Genomic DNA, 20,837 nt, shown 5'->3' with positions numbered 1-20,837 from the left:
AAGAATGATATCCACGTTAGAATGTGGCAATTTACATTCTGCAAGAGGTAAGTTTGCGTATTCACCAGGAAGATTCAAGACAGCAGAATAATTCACTCGATAAGGTATTTTGGCAACCACTTCAGCTGAAATTGGAAGCTTGAAATCAGTTAGCATTAGTAATGTTAATGTTCAACAAAATGCCAGTAATGAGCAGCAACAGAATGGTCAACAAAATCAACAGCAGCAGCATAGTGTTACTGGTATAAGTGGTATGATGCAACAGAATAGTTTGTTACAGAGTAATAGTAATAGTAATCAAGTGCCGAATCCGAGTCAAATTACCACTACTGGAGAAGGGTCTCAAGGAACTCAAGGAATTGTAACTGGAAATGTTAATGGTATGAACAATAATAATGTTTTTTCGAATGTACATAATTTCCACAGCGTGAAAATCACACCAGTGAAGTTAAGCTTACAGATGGAATTCTGTATGTGGTTAGATAGCTTTAAAACGTATGTGTTCAGGTATCCATTTAGGGATGCGTTTAATCTAGATAATCCGATGGTAATTCCTGAAACGAACCCAGAAATGAGGAATGAAGCTCGAGCAGCGATACTGGAGTGGCTGGATGATACTCATAAAAAATTGGTTTTTGGTGTATTCTTTTAATCTTTGTTTCCAGTTCCAATGCTGAAGAAACAGTTTCTAAGGGAAAACCGAAATCGGTAGTATTGTCAACGTTTTTATCAGCCAGTATCGATAATGATGGGCAGAAATACGTGAAAACGACGTTTATTGGTGAGTTACCAGTGCCAGATACGTTCATCGATTCAGGAAGCGACGTTTGCGTTATGCTGGCTTCCACTGCAATCAAGTTACGAGTACCTAGCGAAGAATGCAATAAGAAGATATTCAGTTTTGGTAATTTAGGAATTCGTACATTCATTCCCTACAGATCGACTAGTTATTACGTCCATAGAAATAATTATGAGTTAGTACTATAAATGACGCAGAGACACCGAATGACCATATCAAGAGACGAAAGTGAGTTATTAATTATTATTGCAATAAATAAAGGTCATCACAATGGCTTGAAATCTTATCAGCTACATATAAACCTCGTAAAATGAAATAAATTAAAATAAAAACAGACAGAAATAAACGCTGAAAAACTATTCAAAGGATTTGTCGTCACTGCTTCCACAATGACGCAAACCTTTTCTCTCAACGCGGAATAAAATTTAAAAAACAAACTGACAAAAAAGGCACACAAAAAAATACGAAAACTAAGCAAAAAAAAATACGAATAAGGCAATGGTATCGTCTTCCAACTTTTTAATAACATAGTAAGCGCAATCAGTTTAGCAAATGCTGCTGTATTCAACTGTAACAACTGCTACGAAAAATGCGCAGCCTTCGGCCTCAAATCATCCGGCAAGGTTTTACAGCTCCACCCTTCACCATTTTACTCTTTGTTTTTTGAAATTCATCTTACAAGGCGTACAATAATACGACAGATTTACTCGATGTGATAAAAAAAAAGTCATGCTAACAAAAGAACAAAACCAAAATGAAAATGCCATCCGATGTAATTCACGACAGCTATGGTTTATTTGAAGATTATTGAACCAAACAACGCAGTTTGTAGAAACACCAAGACCACAGCTGTATCCTTCCGAGTACGTAGATTTAATAGAAAATTTTCAACTTCAAATGAAGTTGGAATACCTAATTTGTAAACAAAAACTGAAGATTAAAAACGAATATTTTCAATAATACTCAAGAGCGGAATTAAACGTAATACGATGTGTTTTTGCTCATTTTTAGCTACAGTGAATGCAACATTTCTGTGTGAAAGTAAAAGAACTATGCGGAAAGTTATTTTTGAAAATAGTTCCGACCATCCTTCGTTCATTGCGGTTATCGAGTTCAATAATTCAACTCACACTTCGCATCATACTGTATTTCAAAAATACGTAGGTAAGATGACTTGAAATTTTTGTCACAAGGTAAGTACCTTGACTATTTCAGAATAGTCCCACACACAATTCGATTTCGTCTGGCTCTGTATTCAATCTCGAAATTTTTTTAGTACAGAATTTCCAGACATGAACCCATCAACAAACAATATTGGGTATCGTAAAACACGATCTTCAAGCTAAAAACATCACAACGAAGACCTCGACTCGTGTACTACTTAAATTTTGAAGATTTCTTTGTAGACTTCAAAATTAAAAAAAAAATTACAATTAACATCCTTCTTGCCAAAAAGTTCCATTCTGATTCCATTCTTACTCTTACACAAAAAAAGAAAGAAACAGAAACGAAAAAAAAAAAGTTTATACACAAGGCGAAAAATAAGGAAAAAATGATACACCAGCGAAAGAAGGTCACCCTTCATTAGAAACTTGAGTCCTTGTAATTTAGCGTTGTGTGTATTCTTCTTAGATGTGCATACTATAACAAGGCTATGAGTGTACAAGGCGCGATGAAACTTTTCAGTGTGTAAAGTGTAAAGGGTGAATAACGCAGTTTAAGGGCAAGTTGTTAAAGCAGTAGGATACAATGGCAAGGGAAAGAAAGTAGGTTTTTAGGTATACAGGGTATTCATCGTATGTAGTTTGTATTTGGAAGTTTTCTCTTGCGTAGTGTTATCGCCTCATGCTCGCGGTGCTTTTTCAGATTACATTAACTAATATACCCTATTAATGAAATCCTTCCCCTATCGACTGAATACTCGTCACACTCGTAGATCTTATATCAAGGGTACAATTACGTTATTTTTCAAATAATAAAAACTAATGGCGTTCTGGTGAGATCGTTGAAAAGCTCGAACGTCTCCATTATCGTGTTAAAATGGGCACAGGGTCGTTAATCAAGCGACATATCGATCAACTTAGAAGCAGTCAAATAGCTGACATAAATCCCTGCCAATCCTGTCGATCATGGTCCAAAACTCCAAATGCGCAGTCATCCGGTCCGGCGCGACCGGTTAGAAATAGTCGAGCTCCTCAGTACTTGAGTGATTTTATTCAGTAGGGGGAGACTGTCATATCCGTATATTTGGTAATTTACCGTATTTACGTAATTACCCATTTCTTATGATATCAAGTTTTGTAAGTAGTGTTAAGCTGTCCATTAATCAAAAATTGGTCCTGAACTTGCCTTCATCAAACGTTGCGTCACCTATTGATTAAATCAGATTTTGTATTCCAATATGAACACCCTCTTTACTCTGGCACTATAGATTTGTAATCATCTGTAAAAACTTAAATATCTTAAATAAGAAATTTCGTTGCTATTATTCGTATTTTATACATATATTATTATCACTTATTTAACGTAATTTGCACTTTTGCACTTCAGCCATGGAGGAGGCAGAGCCTGACCCTGTTTAGTTTAGTGTTTGTAATTTTAGATCCTAGTATACTTATCAATAACTACTCGCAATTAGTGTGAAAGAGTGCCTGTATTGAAATCTGAATTGTAGTAGTGAGTCCTTGGAGTTGGATCAAAAATTGGAATAGCATCGATCGACGACGATCTGACCATCCATCATGTATGTCAAGTATGACTATGTACCCTGTACCTATGAATTTTTCCAAAATTCCATTCGAAATTCGATGGTTCGTCGATTCGATTCGAACTTTCGGAGCCAATGGCATTTTCTGAGTTCGAATTACACGATGTTATGATTGTTATGGTTACGGTCACGTGTCAAGTTTAAGCAACGTTTAAGTCGCAGATGCAGAAAGTAAACTATACAAAGGGATGCTAGGTGACGATAATTATGATATGATATTGATACCCATGGCTATATCAGCAATGGATGATATTTATCGATGCATTTGTTCAATTATTTTCAGAAGATGGTGTACAACCGAAGTACTTGGAAACCTCAGTATAAAGTATTTGAGGAGGTGGATAGCAAAACGCAATAACTCCATTTTTGTTTTTTTTTGGGAAATTAGGAAAAATTGTGAGGAGGGGAAGGGTGGGGGGTCGAGTTCCGAAATTGGTGTCAAATGAAAGGGGAAGGTGCCACAAATAAAATTTCCACTCAATTTCAAAATTTCGGTCACCTGGGTAAGCACAGTGAGGAAAAGAAAAAAAAGTTATTGCGTTTTGAACGCAAAATTTTTTTTTGGTGTTTTTCTGCAAAAAAACGTATTTTTTATTTGAAAAAATTGAAAAATTATAGAAGAAAACTTATGTTTAAGTGAGAATTTTCGATAAAAAACAATTAAAAAACTGGAATGTGAAATTCAAACAATTCCTGTGTGTGATATTGCATTCAGAGAGTGGCAACGAAAGCACCATTTTTTTAAGTAACTCCTACCCAACGATTTTCAGTACCCACCCGATGAAAAAAAACAGTGTTACCACATCTGCGCAACTGAAATGTATAAAAAGTAGTGGAGTTATTGCGTTTTGCAAACAAAATCTCATTTTTTAATGCATTTAGCTCTAAAATTAGACTTGTTTTCCTCGATTGCGCTATGATATTCAACTGATGGACAAAATCTAACACCGGGAATGGATTCCCCGTTGAACTTTACATGAGGATAGATATCAAACTCAATTTTCGTAATTTTGGAGTTATTGCGTTTTGCTATCCACCTCCTCATTTACATGATGTTTCATGGTAAGTAGACATTTAAGAGTATGTGTTTTTTACCTTTTACTTTTTTTTTCATATTTTTTGGTTTAGTACGTATCTAATGTGAAACGATTATATGTACATCAGCGGTTCTCTCTATTTTCCAACGTTTCGTGCTTGTTTTTTTTCGGATCCTCAATCGAAAAAAATGAGTTGGTAGGTATATATTTTTATTCAACGCTCCCAAAAAACTTAATAAACCATATGTCACCCCCTTTTTTTTAAAAATTTGAATCTAAAAAGTGAGCAGATATTCGTACTCAGTAATTTAGAAAATAGGTGAATCCATATATCATACGATATTTTACGTTTTTTCTTACATTTTGATCAAAATTTTGGAACTCTGTACCTCTCAAGGTTTTGAGAATCCCATCACGAAAAGTTCATAGTAGTATGTATCATGAAAATGAATGTGTTTTAGAATTTTTCATTTTTTTTTCAAATTATACTACATACGTAGCTCAAAAATGTTGTAAGCTTTTGAAAATTGAGCTTTCAAAAAAGCTCAACTTTCTATTGTATCAATTAATCAACCATAATGATCTTCTTCATTTTTTTTTTGTTTTTTAGACGAACAACTCATTAAATGAGTATCGCTTCATAGCCTGTTGCAATGATTTCTCTGCCGAAGATATTACAATCATTCTTGAAAATATTTTCGACCAAGCGAATTAGTCGAACGTAAAATTTGAAAAAGTAAGTTTTTGTGATTGTTTGTTTATTGATTTCTTTTTCCGTTCAACTAATTTGTTGATTTCTTTTTCCATTTAACCCCATAGGCAAAAATTCAAATATTTGGGAAAATAATTATAATCTTGATCGAATGTTTGGAAAAATTATTGTAAATTTTAATGGAATTTCGTAAATTTTTAAAAATTTCATAACATTTTTGAAAATTGTAGCAAGTTTTTCGAAATTTCTGAAAAATCAAAATAATTTTCAAATAAATGCGCTAAGTTTACTGATAAATTGTGGAAGTTTTAAAAAAATCACAATTTTCAGTAAATTTATTTATTTTTTTTTTTTTTAGGCAAATTTCCACAATGTTTATAATTTTTATTTCTTTTCAGATTCAAGATCATCATCACTTATACATGAGAGAAATTCTGGACGTGCAATTAAACGAAGTAAGTTTTTTCAATAATTTCAAATTTTTTCAAATTTTCAAGTTTTTTAAAAAACCGCCAGAACAACAGTCCATTATACTCATTAAATCAGGAGATTGATGAGTATACTGATTTTGCAGCCAATGAAGCATTTAATGGATTTCAACAACGTAATGATAATGTAGGGGAGGAAGATAGAACGTTTGCCGAAAGAATGGAAGAGGTGAGTAATTTGGGGGTTAATTTGGACAATGATGAAAATTTGGTGGATGAAGAGGGCGATGCAGAGGGAGTTGCTGAATACATCGCACCTGACTGGCCACAGCACTGGCATGAGCCTGACGGTTAAAGCGGACGGTGATGATGAAAATCTGTGTGTATGCTGTTTATTTTATTACCGTAAGTTTCAGCTGGTACAGATGCAAGGACTGCAGTGAGACTGGAAAATCAACTCATTTAATTTTTTCAGTTAATTTTTTATTAGTTCATTTTTGTATTTATTTTTTTCGCAAACTTGTGTTCATTTTTTTCTCGTAAACCTATTATAATTATTTTATTTTTTATTTTCGCGAACTCATTAGAATTTATTTTTTGTTCAATTGTACAATTTTTCTATTACGGCTTTCAGCACAGCCTTCTCCTATAATCAAACACGGTACACACTTTTCACATAGAGTCCTTATTTTTTCCTTTCAAAATGACCTTTTCAGTCAAGAGCCTTCGCCTCTCATCGAACCGATCGTCACGTTTGAAAGCTCTAGCGTCTCTTCGTCGTAGGATACGAAACAATTAGCTTAAAAGCCTACACACAATGTAAGTATACACAGGGTTAGACTGTCAGAACCAATTAAGCAGCCGTCTTTCTCGTCAACTCGGCCAGCAGCACGATAAAGCACGCTTGCAGCACCACGACACATCCTACATACATCTTTAGCATAGGCGGCGAGAATTTCTCCTAACTGCCGTGCATCAAGTACCTGACGCGATGATACACCGGCTACAAATAACCTTCGACTAATTACCTGTCTCTTTAAGGGGTTGAACACGGAGAACAGGGCGCTTCGTGCGTTCGCTTTGACAATGTTGATTATCATATCTTAGTATTAAAATAATTACGTTGTTGGTATAAATACACGTATATGTAATGCACGCTGCCATCTCGTATTATAGTCGTCTCGACCGTAAAGATATGCCTGGCGGGTGCGAAGAGAACGAAACGACAATGGGACCAGCACACGAAGGGTATTTTAACCTAATGGAGCGAGAGCTTTTATACGTATATAAGCCTTTAGACCTTTGGCACTTCGTGCAACGTACCCGCATATAAATATTATAACGTTGTCGACGACGACGACGACGTCGACGTCAGTTACACAGAGCACAAGACGAGATGGAAAGGGTGATACCGCGAAAGGCAGGAAAATGCAAGATGAGGTAAAGTGTATGTAAAAACCGAGTACATAATACTGGCGTATAGTATACATCGCCTGAACACAAAGCGAAAAGGAAACGAGAGTGAAAAAGATAGGCACACTGAACAACCAACACACATACGGGAGGAAGACGAAAAAGCGCTTAGGTATCTCTTTATACGTACACGTAAATTGTCTCACGTTGACATTGTCATCGTCTCGGCGCTCTTTTGTACATCCTCCCTTACACCTTTCCTTTATTTCTATCCTATAATATCCTACACATACACTTATACACGCTTACTACCTTTTCTCTTACAGGTACATACATATAAAAATGTCTAGTATAAGCTGCAACATTTCACAACTGGCTAAAAATGAAGATAACCATAAAAATATGCTTATGACCAGGAGTGGGCGCGAATCGAATCGTGTATTTTTATTCGTGATTCGAGATTTGAATCATCCCGTGATTCGAATCATTTTTCTTCCTTTCAAATCAATTTTCGAACATGTTGAACTCGATAAGAATAGCATTTTTTGATTTCATGTTTGTTTAACCTCAATTTTGATTGATTATAAATTGTAATTCAACAAATTTACCTACCTATTAATTCCCAACCATATGGTTGCATTTTTTTCTTTGTCTATGTTGTGTATACTTTTTGCGATGTATTTCAAAATTCAAATTAAACTGTTTCAATACGGATTTGGTCTCAGAATTGGGAATGTATTAGATTAATGAAGTAAAGTGTTGAGTAATAATTGACTCACTCTCAGGTATAGTGTGATTTGATACTATGAGCCCAAAGAGGGGCGGGTTGGGGTGTTTTCTGTTGTTTGTATCATCTCGAAATATAGCCCAAATTCGATTCAGTGTTTTTACGTAAGATTGATTACATACCTAACAGGAAATCTATTCGTTTATGTGTAAATTGCTATTAGTCTGCTGTATGAAAGCAGCTGAAAATGTTTAGCATTTTACATTTTAATAAAGAAACAATTAATGTAATGGAAATTTTCTAAAAATAAGAATACTTCTCAGGTTGATATTTTGAGGGATTTGAAAAAATCTTTCAATTGAACCAATTATCAAAAAATGTATGCTTTCTATTTGTGTTTCAGATTAACCAGGAGGAAGTGCTCGCAAGAATGAATTCCAATTTGGAAATTCAACAGTCCTGGGTGAATTTCCATGATGAATTTTACGAGTATTTTCCCCATACATATTGGATGTACTTCAAGGGAGTGTTCTATTAATTATAAGACGCCAGTGGCTGAGGGCCAGATATGGATACCAAGCCGCCGGTGAGTGTAAAATTTTGTATATTTTTGTTGTACTTCTATGTATGTTTGTACTTTTTTGTGTTTTTGTTTTCATGTTTTTTCGATGTATTTGGGGGGGGGGGGGGTGTGTGTTACATTTTTTTGTAAATTTGTATTTGTATTTTTGGTGCTTCTTTTTTTTAAAAAAAACCTATTATATGTATAGAAATTTGTACCTACATTTTCATTTTGTTTTGTTTTCCGAAAAAATTCACTGTAGGGGATCATCTTCAAACAAAATGAATAAGTCAGTTTTCAAACAATGAATATTCATTACGCAAAATTTATCATCATCTAAATCTATGCTCAATGACGTTTGTTTTTGAACAAAAAAAAGTCGTTTTCAGAGATTTTGTTGTCACGTAGATGGAAGTGTGACTCAAATTTTTTTAGAAGAGTATCGGTCACTCTATCTATACATACGAACGCATTTCAATTGAATGACCGAAAAATATTTCTTTTATTTTTCTTCTAATTATTCTTACACGACACTTAATTATTATAATCAACTTTTTTCCTAAGCTACGCGAATAATTAATCGAGCATAGCAAACCAACGGCGGAGGTGATACGATGAACGAAGAGCCGAGCATAAAATAAAGTATATTATGCATACATGAGGGGAAAACGAAGAGTAAGGTTACGAAGACGGGGAGGTAAGTAGAATGCGAAAGGCAACGAATAAAATTCAACGACCTTATAATTTATCGATTTGTGTGTGTACACGATGGTGTTGTGTGTACTCAGTATAAAGTTAGTAATGTGTGGGTATATTTTTGTCATTGGATGACCTGGTTTTTTGTTTTGCCTTCGATTTTCAGCCGCCCGCGCCTGTATTGGGAAAGACTGCTACTGAGGCGGCAGCGTCGTCGCCGAACTTGGTAAATAAATTGGTGGTACGGTCAAGGGTTCGGGTAGCATCGGTGTATGGTCTTTCAGGTTGCATAATCTTTCAACTGTGTTCTCTATACACGACGGGTACTTTCAGAATACCACAAGCGTTGAGTTTATACATGGCAAGAAGTTCTACAAAAAGTAAACACGAAAATTACCAGAAGTATTCGTATTCGACGATTGAAATGCACGAAGATAAACTCGATGCATAAATACGATCAATTTAATCTGTTCTTATGGCTTCGTGTTAGCAAACTAAGGTCCCTTCAAAACACCGCGAGCTGATGACAAAGTTACGAGTCAGGTAACGAAGCAATTAATGTTCAGCTTAACTCAGCCTACTATGTTTGCTTTGTACAGGATGTTAAATGAAACGTTGGAAATATTACAACCATTGATAGACCTCCAGTAGACGAACAATGAACATTATTACGACAAATTGCATTTCTCGTGAATTTAAGGATAGTGCTCCGCAAAGTTAAAATTAACAAAATTTGAAAAAATTGCAAAAATGAAAAAAAAATTGCTTGAATCATCTGTCTTTAAAATTGAAGGAGATTCAACTTGAAGAGTCCTCAATTGAAAAAATTCTAAATTTTCAAATAATGCTGACTCCTTCAATCCTTTAGATAGGTAATTAGTCATAAAATAGCATTCTTGGTTTGCTCACTCAAGTTTCGATCGATTAAGACTATGATATAAATGACTCAAACCAAACAATTCCTTCTTTTCGATGAATTTTTCAGGGTAGACTGACTTCGAATTTCATGAATGACACAACTCTATAATTCGCCAGACTGGTAACTAGACATGATAACGATGATTCCTCTCATTCTCATCTATGTTTAGACATTATACCCTACACAGAGAAAAATATATAAATAAGAATGCAAGAACCGAATCCGGCGACTAATTGTAAGAGGGACGGAATCAGCCATAGAATTTGAATGATTGAATAATTGGGGTTAATGTTTCAAGGTTGAATGAAAATAATTAGCAATAATCACGCTGCTGTAGAACTATAAGATGTACAAAACTGCGGGGTTGACGATTAATTAAGAGTATCAAAGTGATCTAGCGACTCCATGAGACTTTGTTCATGATCCTTCAAATTAAAGGAGGAGGAGACGACGAAATTTATGATTTTCGCAACAATCGAAAATTCAGCGAGTGCAGACTATCTCGGTTGAAATCGCCGAGACTTCGATTATAAGGCTGAACTACGAGATAAAAAAGAAAAACGAATTTCCTTTGATTATCACGTTCATGTCCCATACTTTATAACGTATACTAAAATAGGCATTAAGCACACAGAGGAAAAATTTAAGAACCTATTATCAGCCTTTAAGAAATTCAAATACGTCGAAATCACACATCAGGGGATTATTATGACTTCTTATCAATTTTACGACACTGTTCTACTACTATGGATTCCAATTTCTAAAAACCAACACTATAGATTTGAGCTCAGCGTACTGAAATACCTCGCTTTTTGCACTTTACACGATCATTTCGACCAAATTTTACAAATTCACTCTTTTTGTTTGAATTTTCAGACAATCCGTTAGAATGAGCAAAAAAAATGATGATGATTTTTGACCAAACCATCGTGAAAGAAGTACTAATCGGCGTATATTTCGACCAGCTGAGCACGAGTTTGATAGTCATTTTTCCGAAATGCAACTGGGGGCAATAACTTGGAAAGTTGTCAACGCCCACATACTTTGAATGGATTTGCAATTTTTGAGATTTTTTGACCACCTTCGCACGTTAATATATTTTCAAATTTTAGTTCTTCATAAAAAATGTCGCAATAAAATTAGTTTACTCTTTGACGAACGAGCAATTTCCTCGATCATTTTTCGAATCAGGATACGTACTTTCTAAACTAAAAATCTATTCAGTTTTTTCAATTTGGGGAATGGACAAAAACTCTTCGAATCAAATTTAGCAACGTTTTCGATGTACTTCTCACCTTCACGGTCAAAACTGCATTTCAAATTTGTTCTTCTAATAAAACGACACTGATCCATTCATCGTTTAAAATGGCCATTATGTTTACCTGAGGTTTTTCAAACGGTATCTGGTTATATCAGATAGAGAGGGGGAGATCTGTACTTGAGATTCGCTGAATTTTTATTCAGTTTTTGCGATTCATGTAGGAAACAATTTTATTTAAATATTTAAATTTCAACAAACTGAATGATTACCCAGTGATGATCAGTAATTTTTGTTTTAGAACATTCAAACTTTGGAAAAAACTTGAAACAAGATCTGAAGCACATGTACCACATTTTAGACTGAATAAATTGACGAAAATTTTGAATTTTACCAATTATTCGTTTACATCTTTTCAATTTTTTCCGTGCTTTTTCTCACTCTTAAGGACCTATAGATTCATCTGTCATGAATGCATCCCTCTTAAAACCCTCTAGCACAAAGTAGTTTTTCCCCATGGAAATATCTAGATCTATTATTCCAAGCATAACTTAAGCCAACAAGTTATGTGCAAAAAATATGATAGTCCCGATTTGCCCAACTTGACTAGCACATTTCAAAATCAACTAAGTCCGGATATTGCATTACAATCGCTAATTACATATGTTGAATAGAACGTTTTATTCACTACCGGAAACTTCAACTTAAAATTTCAACGATTCTTCAGAATTACATTGCGATAAAGGGGCAACAATTTTCAGAATTTCTCGCGTAGGAAACCGAATTTCAATTACATACTCTACGTAATGTAGACGTCGATTTCGATTGCGGGGGTGGGGTCAAAAAAATCACTAAGAATATTTCCATAGCATCAGATTCACCGATCACTGATAACTCTGTCAAACTTGAACATCACGCGAGAGAAAAAAATTCAAATTCGACATTACAAAAGGAAAACTTACTCTGATTATGAAATCCCATCAGCAACGTGATATTCTTATCAATTTCCGAGATCACTCGGATTTCACACCGACACACACACACACCAAACAATAACTCGCGAAATCACTTGGGCGGAAAATTTTTTAAAATAATTACGCGTTATTCGAACTTTATAAAAGAAGAAAAAAAAGGCATACACACGCAAATTAATACAGATATACAGCGAAGAGTACTACGAATTAGAACACGATCGCGTTGTCCAAGCTATTAACGCGATTATAGTTTGCGCAGCACACGTCATCTGTATTGATTTTTTTTCAGCCAACTTTATACCTACTGCCGAATAGCGCAATGTGAGGTAACGCAGGCGCTATTCGGCCTATCACGTTGCACTACTCTTAGGTAAACTTTGTAATAAAGACTTACCCCAGCTGCTAAACCAAATCTAATTGTTTTCACGCAGAAGACAATCTCGTATCACATACTTGGTCGTTGAACCAGTCCAAATATCCGATTGAAATGATTTTCGCGCTTCCTAGGCATTCTTCATCTTTGTAAAATACCGCAAACTATACGAAAATGGAATCGAGACGTTAAGCATCCAGATAAACAATGAATCAGAGCTACTGAGGATTTCACTTACTTGACCAGGAGCAGCAACATGAATCGGTTCGTCGACTTCGAGCAACAATTTACCATTTGGTAACGTAATAACGTGACATTTCTTTAACGGGCGTCGGTGAAATATTCTAAATTCGCATTCGATCAAATCTCCTGGTTTTTCAATCATCCATTGATCATCGGAAAGTACCAGTGATCTGCTGAATAAAGCCGGATGATCTTGACCGATACACTATCAAATTGACGAATAATTAATCATCGGATACTTTACGAAGGTGACCTTTTTCTACATTAAATACACACATCGATACATACCACGAAAATATCACCACTAGGTGCATCTTTATGTACGACGAAATATACTACGGGTGATCCAGATACACGAGCTCGCTGCCCGATCGTCCATAAATGTACACCCTTGTGTTTTCCTACTACGTCGCCGGTATCTACATCAATAAACCGTCCTGGCTTATCAGCAACGTACTAAACCATACGATATGATATACAAACAATTCTACGAAGTAAAATATTTACGTTTCTTATCAATGACACTAACCTGAGACATAAAACTTTGAAAATTTCTTTTCCCAATAAAACACAATCCCATAGATTCTTTCTTCTCTAAAACACGATGCAACTGCTCTGCATGAGCGATTTCTTTTACTTCAGATTTCGTGAATTCACCAACAGGGAACATCGTTTTTTGAAGAGCACGTTGAGCGATCCGTGACAAGAAGAACGACTGGTCTTTAGTACCATCACGACCCATTAGAAGTTTGGCAGCTGGTTTGGAAAAAAATGCATTCATTAATACACGGTTGTATACTCATCAACACACATTATTATACGTCAACACGAAAACATGAGAGACAAACTGACACAAATATTGTCAAAGAAACTGAACGATTTCAAGCTGCGTGTTTTCATTTTTTATTCGTAATATACACATATACCACTTGCGTAAATATCATTCTGATCGAAAGACAAAACGAGTCAGATGCCGGTAAAAGCGTCCTGACAATGCACGTGAGAACGATAGTGGAGTTATTCATAAAGCACGCTTTCATGAAAGGATTTAATTGCATGTTGTCGCACTTTCAGTGATACGAAATTTAAATACAGTAGTACTTTCTCAGCAACACAAAATACGTGCAATACTTGTAACAAGTATGATAGGTGAAATGTACTGTTTACTTACGCTGATTCTCAACATAATTCTCCAGATAGCTGCCGAACGAAGATCTGACGTAATGACCCATAGCAATGGCGTCAAAATCGAGTTCATTAACACAATGATTAAAAAACCGATCGAACTTGATAGAAGCGTTACACATAATATCGGGATTCGGTGTAAATCCAGCTTGATATTCTTTCATAGTGTTTCTACGAGAAAAAAAATTTCAATATGAAAACACCAAAAACATGAGAAAACAAAGGAGATGAAGCAATCACGCACTCACTCGAACACGTGCACCCAATAATCCTTAGTGAAATCGACTTCGTAAAATGGGATTTGTAATTTCTTACAAACCCATTGGGCATCTTCGATATCCTTTTCTACGTCGCAATATTCATCTTCAGATGACTTCTCCCAATTACGCATGAATACCGCGGAGACATCGAAACCTAGGCAAGCACATGTAACATAACTTGGTGGCCATCGAATATCATCATACAATACATTAATTAGAGTATAATAGCATGGCGAGGTAATTCAAAACCCCGGCACGTGCAAATGCAAAATTATGGTGAAATACCTATTCGTTTCAATAACAACGCCGATACGGCGCTGTCAACTCCGCCAGAAATACCGAGTGCAATTTTTTTGAACAGCATTCTAAAACATTGGTGAAAATGAAAAATCGAACACGTGAAACTGCACGACGAACAAACTACGCAATAAATTCAAAAACTCGCATTCACTACGGTAGAACTTGAGCAAAAAGTTTCTTGAAAACACTGTATTTCGGCATTTCACCATTTTTCAAAGAAACCTCCAATTTACAAAAGAATTTCCAAGGTTATAAGAAATTCGGGTATGGTCACGTGACTGATCATATGGAAAAAAATAACGACATTTGTTCGAAAAACTGCAGTGTTACCAAGTAATATGATTCGAAACGTAACGTTATTGGGAATACTTCGAGATTTTATTTTTTTAAATCAAATTTTCGCCCAAAATCGATTTAATTGCGGATTCTTTCAATATTAATCACATTATTGAATAATTTTATGGCATTAATAATTCGCTCGAATCATTATCCACATAAATACAAAATACCTGTTGTACCAAAAGAGGCAAATTTATAATACGATTGTTGCAACTCTGTAAACGTCCTTGAGGTACTGTTAACAAAATTTCTTTTGTTTTGTTATGTTTTTGTTTTACGACTTGAGAAATTTACGACTACGAAGTGGAAGTACGTAAAAGTAGGATTAAATTGGATATTAAAAAATATCTCGTGAGAAAATGCATCCTGAATTGAATTTAGTTCGTCCAGGATTGAGATGATAACAGAATGTATTCATTTCGAACTTTTTAATATGACTCAACGAATAATCTCATCGGTGAGTGATAACATTGAATTTTCTGATAATGGGAAATTGCCTAAAAGGAACTTCGAACGAAGACATATCATTGCTTAGGGGAAACGAAGGATTACAGGAAAACACCAATGAAGCAGTACAACCAATACCTTACAGGGTAATTATTAATTTAATACGTAATTCAACTTGATTCTTTAGCCTTCATGACTAAAACTTTCTCATTCAGGATCGAGTACCTGTATATTATCCTGCTCCGAACGACAGACGACCAGCGAATCAACTTTCTGAAGAAGAACAGGTGAGAATAGCTCGCCGAATCGGTCTAATGGAACATCTTCCAATTTTAGCTTACGACGACTCGATCAATAAAAACAAAGAGTAAGTGTATCCAAAATAAAATCTCCTTGAGCCTTTACCAATTAGGAAAACTTAATCGATAATTCTGCTTCATTACAGATGTGTTATTTGTATGATTGAATTTAAAATTGGTGAAGAAGTTCGTTATCTGCCCTGTATGCATGTTTACCATGTACTCTGTATAGATGATTGGTTAATGAGAAGTTTCACTTGTCCTTCTTGCATGGAACCAGTTGACGCTGCTCTACTTACGTCTTATGACACGAATTAGTCGGTTTTTGTGAATTTTTTTTTGCTTGTTTCTGTGATCATTTCTTCCTTTATATTTTCGCTACCTTTTATTTTATAAACCTATTTAAAATAATATTCAGGGTAGTCATTAAACAAATCAAACCCCCTATCTTCATTTTAGAATTGACTGTTTTCGAAAAAAAAATCTACTCACACTATAGTGTCAAAAATGATATTCGATTGTTGCGGTATTAACGATAAAATATCTAATATCAATTAACGAGTACATTTAAGCGATTTAATTTATTATTACACTACTACAACGTAAGATACTTTTTTTTATTAGTGTAGTCATTCGAGTAACTGCCTATCCTCATTTATGGAAAATTCAAAAAACACACATAGATGTGTGCTAATTTTATACACTCGATTTTTTTGCATCCGGAATTCGTAATTTATAATACCAGTGCGACGATTTTTTACACCTGAATGACGTCACTTGTAACATCAATTATGGTAGAATTTAAGTATTATTGTACTTTTAAGCTGGTAAATTTTTTTGAATGTAGTTAGAGCTATGTGCTTATATTTATTACGTGGAGTGCGAATATCTCTTCTTTAAATTATATGTTCCATTGAAGCATCCTTTGTAATACGTATCCATTTGAATCAGTTTATAGAAATCTGTTTCAACAATCGTTCGCCTTTATTGTTTTGTAAACATCAATGAACGAAAATACTTTCAATTACATACATGAATAATTCATCTCAAAATAATATCTCGATTTGATACTCGTTTGGCAGCTCACGTCTGTTATGAAGGATGCTTCAAAGAAACCCAGATTTTTAAAAATCGTCTCTTTATATGACAAACTTAGGTATATATGTATTTTGACAGCATACTATTTTTTTTAAAAAGATGTCAAGATGGCACAGCTGGCTGTGGTGTAATCGATTAAATATTACGTCAGCTGAAACTGTTCGGATCTCAGATAAACTCTCTGAAGTCATACATGTGCAATCGATTCCATTACAGAATGTTGATTTTTATGTACGAATTTTTTCGTATCAGTGAATTTTTCTACGCGGTTAACCGCGTGTATCCTTGGCGAAATGGTGGTCTAGTCATCAGATAGGATGGATTCTGTATGAGATTTTTTTATTACGGAATAGTAAATAGTTGCTGTATATTTTCACTTTTTTCTACGTTTTACTACATTATTTCTTAATGAGTATAAATTTATTAATGATTTTCTTATTTTAATATTTTTCATGTTTAAGCAAAATATATATTTTGAAACTACAGTGTTCATTGTTCTCTTTATACGTGTGTAGCTATCTGTGGTGATAAAGTATGAAAAAAATTTGCATAGTGGAACTTTTCACGCTCCGGCAATCAACGTAGTTCATTGAACTATAGGCGCATCATGGTTCACAATTGAATTACACAAAACAAGGTATCTCAAAGTTTTTTTTATTTGAAATAACTGATATAAAGAAGTAGCAAAAAGGAATTCAAGTTGCATAGAACAACACACAAGGTTACACGATTACATCTATTTTAATATTTATATTTTTTTTATATATAGGAACACAAGCAAAATGTAGGTCGCTCTACTCAATTTACTTCCATTGATTTTGAATTATACAAAGGGGAAGACGATTTGACCAACAATATGTCGTTGTTATTCATTGTCAACCTAAACAAAAAAAATGGTCGATTTATTTCAATTATTAATACTCAGGAAATAAAAAATAATTCCGGCCAAACCCCAGACAAAATTTTTTTTGAAGATTTTCAATACCTGAATACTCCATAATATGATCCTCCTAGTAAATAGTTTGCGTGCGAGTAAATTCCAAAACAATTCGCTATACTTTTCAAGGTTGCTTCGAGTCGGTCGTCGATTTCATCGTACAAAATGGAGAATGTTTTACTGCAATGAAATTTGAGTAAATTATCAATGTTATAGGTATTGAAATGATTCAAAAAAGTGTTGCGCAGCAACTATCGCATTTCACTCACTTTGTGAATTTACTAATCAATTTCATCGGAAACGAGTCTCCAGTTTGACAACTTTTTATTTCATCGGGAGAAAATTGAATCACAATGCTATTCTTAAGAAGCTCTGATATATGTAAGAAATAGGAATTATTTACAAGCACGTGAGGTTCTTGTAATTTCACAGTAGCGTCTCTGTTGAGGAGGAAGCAAAATAGAATTACTAAATAAGAATAATTTTGAACGAAAAAGATCCCAAGAAAAATGAACTAACGTATTCGTCATCCTTTCGGTGGTGATTAAATTCCTAGTATAGTCATTTCTCGTCCTCGCCACTAGTTCAGGATATGGTCGCCACAGGATTCGAGATACGTCCGGAATTAAAATATGTACATCTTGATTAGAATCTCTATTATTCAGCCATTCGTACGTAGATCTAAAAAATTAATTCAGGAATAAATTTTTCAAGTCGTCTGATAATGGGAGATGAAATAATAATGTTGAATTATACGGACATGTTGATGCAAGAATGTCCCAAGTTTATTTTACAATGCTTCGAGCAAATATCCGATCTAATTAAAAATCCGTAGCTAGGGTAATCTTGAACTCTATAGATCAATTTCACATTACTCGAAACAGTTTTGTAGCCTGCATAGATCAAATGGTCAATTTTTTCATAATACATGAGGTAATTACATTTTAAATAGCATTACCGTTCACATTCCAAGCTGAAATACCAATCAGTGACTGATCTATGTCAACAATAGTTACAAGCTGGCTCATAAAATACAAAAAATCTGGCGAAAGGATCAATCCACTATTTAATACAATCACATATCTTTCTCTTCTGCCTAAAGTTTTGATAGCAATTTCTATAACTCTGCTATCACTGATACCTGTAAAAACACACGTAAAATCGTAGTGGACTCACTTACAATTTTTTCCCCCATTTAAGAATCAAATATACAAACATTTGCTAGTGTTTTTATCATCAGGAATATTCAAAGGTTGCGAATTAAACTTGAAAATATCCACGATCGCAGGTACCATTACAGATGAGCTGTTATAAAACACATAAACATTACTGGTGTCGATGCCAGGCTGACGTATCAGTGATTCTAATGTCATGGTAAACGAATCTAAATCTTGCACATGATCTGATTCAGTCATTATCACCGCAATCGGTACCGAATACGCGATATTGCCAAATAAATTCCTATCTGCCAACGGAGCTGGTGAAATGTCGTCGTATTTCTTCATACCTGTAATATTGATTCGGTATGTAAAAATTTGAACCCGTGAAAACTATTAAAGCCAAAGGCGATGAAAAAATTTACCGTTGCAAAAAAAGCTCTGTTTCATAGCTTGGTGCTTCAGGCAAAATTTCTCTTTGACTGTGCTCTTCGCGTTGCCCATCATAGGTGGTGAAACTTTCACAGGAATTACTGGAAATATTTTTTAAATCAAGAAAGAGTTCATAACAAATCTGAATCGATTTTTTTAAAAATTCTCGTACTTTGTCATGGAACACAGAAACGTTCATCGATCACATCGCCCCAATTTCCGTTATGAGCCATGGTAACTTTTTCAAATGGAGTGAATCCTTGGATACCTTTTTGCGTCACCATGTACCACTGTGATCTGAAATGAAGATCTTGAACTTTGGAACTTCCTATAAAATTCAACAAGATTAGAAATCCACATAACTTTAAACAAATTCTGAAGAATTGACTCTACCGTAATCATAGAATAATTTTTTCGATGATTCAGCCAGCATCCTAGAAGCTTCGTCGAAAGTGAATATAATCAATACGTCGCTCTCTCGAACTGAAGTATTCAGCCACATATCCATTACAATGCTATTGTCAATGTACACGTCAAATGTAACGAAATCTTTTACTTCAAGTCGTTTGGAATTAATCAAGGCTATATTCAAACCACGTCCACCGTTACCAGCATGATTAGTTAAACTGAAACATAAACGTACTCGAGTGAAAAATCAGTCACATAAAATTTAGAGAAATCTCATCAATGAAACTCACTATCTTCCCATAATGCATAATTTAGCATTGTCGTTGTTTCTTTTTCCGGTGTAAATATGAACGGGAAAAGTACTTTCTGGGCATGTATAGGGAATGCCACAATTCGGCAATATTTCCACGACATCGATTATTCGTCGAAGTCCTAAAATCATATCATTAATGTTCTGTCCAATAATTCTATATTCGAGCGATTGTGATCTTACTGTGATATTTGGCCCAGAGTTTGAAATGCTCAAAGGATGAAAATTTCGAATTATATTTGCTCAATTTACGGTCGAAAAACCACGTCTTGATGAAGGCGTACAACATTACAATGAATACCAGAACTTGAAACCATTTTCGTGAATACAAATTCGGAATTTCTGCAACAATTCAAATTCAAGATTAAAGCAAAGTACTAAAAGATTGAATAATTTTGATTAAGAAAATTCAATCAACTTACGCATTGTTACATCTATTGGAAGGATAAAGAGTTAAATGAGATCAATACATTGAAAGCTGGTTACTTCGCTGTACATTATATAAATAAAAGCATTAAAAATGACTAGAAGAGATATAATTATTTGATATTTTTATAAAATTATTCAACTAAATTTTCAAGTGTTTTGTTTTCATTAAAATTAAAAATAATCGTTATCAAAGTAAATTCCAAGGCTTGAAAAGAAAAATGCAAGGGTGAATTTCTTCGACTGCTTCGTTTTTTGATCAATTTGCTGTTCATTTGTCATAAAACTTTAAAATCTCAAAACTTGCATTTCTCTCTTTCAAAAATTAAAT

General features: G+C 34.5%; 3 protein-coding genes across 3 annotated transcripts in view; 1 reads left to right on the top strand and 2 right to left on the bottom strand.

The window, feature by feature from the left end:
• The window catches only part of LOC135845952 (mitochondrial tRNA-specific 2-thiouridylase 1), a 33,961-nt gene extending 19,112 nt beyond the window's left edge, over positions 1–14,849 (bottom strand). Inside the window, exons 1-7 of the mRNA XM_065364850.1 lie at positions 14,639–14,849; positions 14,342–14,507; positions 14,080–14,264; positions 13,438–13,664; positions 13,197–13,364; positions 12,904–13,113; positions 12,687–12,829 (exon numbers count right to left, since the gene is read on the bottom strand). Of these exons, the coding sequence (XP_065220922.1) occupies positions 12,716–12,829; positions 12,904–13,113; positions 13,197–13,364; positions 13,438–13,664; positions 14,080–14,264; positions 14,342–14,507; positions 14,639–14,717 (1,149 nt within the window). The 5' untranslated portion in view covers positions 14,718–14,849 and the 3' untranslated portion in view covers positions 12,687–12,715. The remainder of the gene's footprint in view (positions 1–12,686; positions 12,830–12,903; positions 13,114–13,196; positions 13,365–13,437; positions 13,665–14,079; positions 14,265–14,341; positions 14,508–14,638) is intronic.
• Positions 14,850–15,257: 408 nt separating this feature from the next.
• Positions 15,258–17,321, top strand: Rnf11 (Ring finger protein 11). The gene is made up of 3 exons (XM_065364857.1): positions 15,258–15,585; positions 15,655–15,806; positions 15,885–17,321. The coding sequence occupies exons 1-3, from the start codon at positions 15,478–15,480 to the stop codon at positions 16,054–16,056; spliced, it is 432 nt and encodes a 143-aa protein (XP_065220929.1). The 5' UTR covers positions 15,258–15,477; the 3' UTR covers positions 16,057–17,321.
• Positions 16,937–20,652, bottom strand: LOC135843378 (protein O-linked-mannose beta-1,2-N-acetylglucosaminyltransferase 1-like). The gene is made up of 13 exons (XM_065361245.1): positions 20,503–20,652; positions 20,264–20,422; positions 20,061–20,202; positions 19,756–19,988; positions 19,541–19,690; positions 19,356–19,463; positions 18,990–19,280; positions 18,732–18,914; positions 18,534–18,666; positions 18,293–18,454; positions 18,043–18,213; positions 17,822–17,953; positions 16,937–17,716 (listed from the first exon to the last, which is right to left on the bottom strand). The coding sequence occupies exons 1-13, from the start codon at positions 20,504–20,506 to the stop codon at positions 17,635–17,637; spliced, it is 1,950 nt and encodes a 649-aa protein (XP_065217317.1). The 5' UTR covers positions 20,507–20,652; the 3' UTR covers positions 16,937–17,634.
• Positions 20,653–20,837: the final 185 nt, after the last annotated feature.

This window comes from Planococcus citri, chromosome 4, assembly GCF_950023065.1.
Source record: "Planococcus citri chromosome 4, ihPlaCitr1.1, whole genome shotgun sequence".
In the NCBI taxonomy this organism is placed as follows: Eukaryota; Metazoa; Arthropoda; class Insecta; order Hemiptera; family Pseudococcidae; genus Planococcus; species Planococcus citri.
This window is presented reverse-complemented; position numbering and strand designations above follow the sequence as displayed.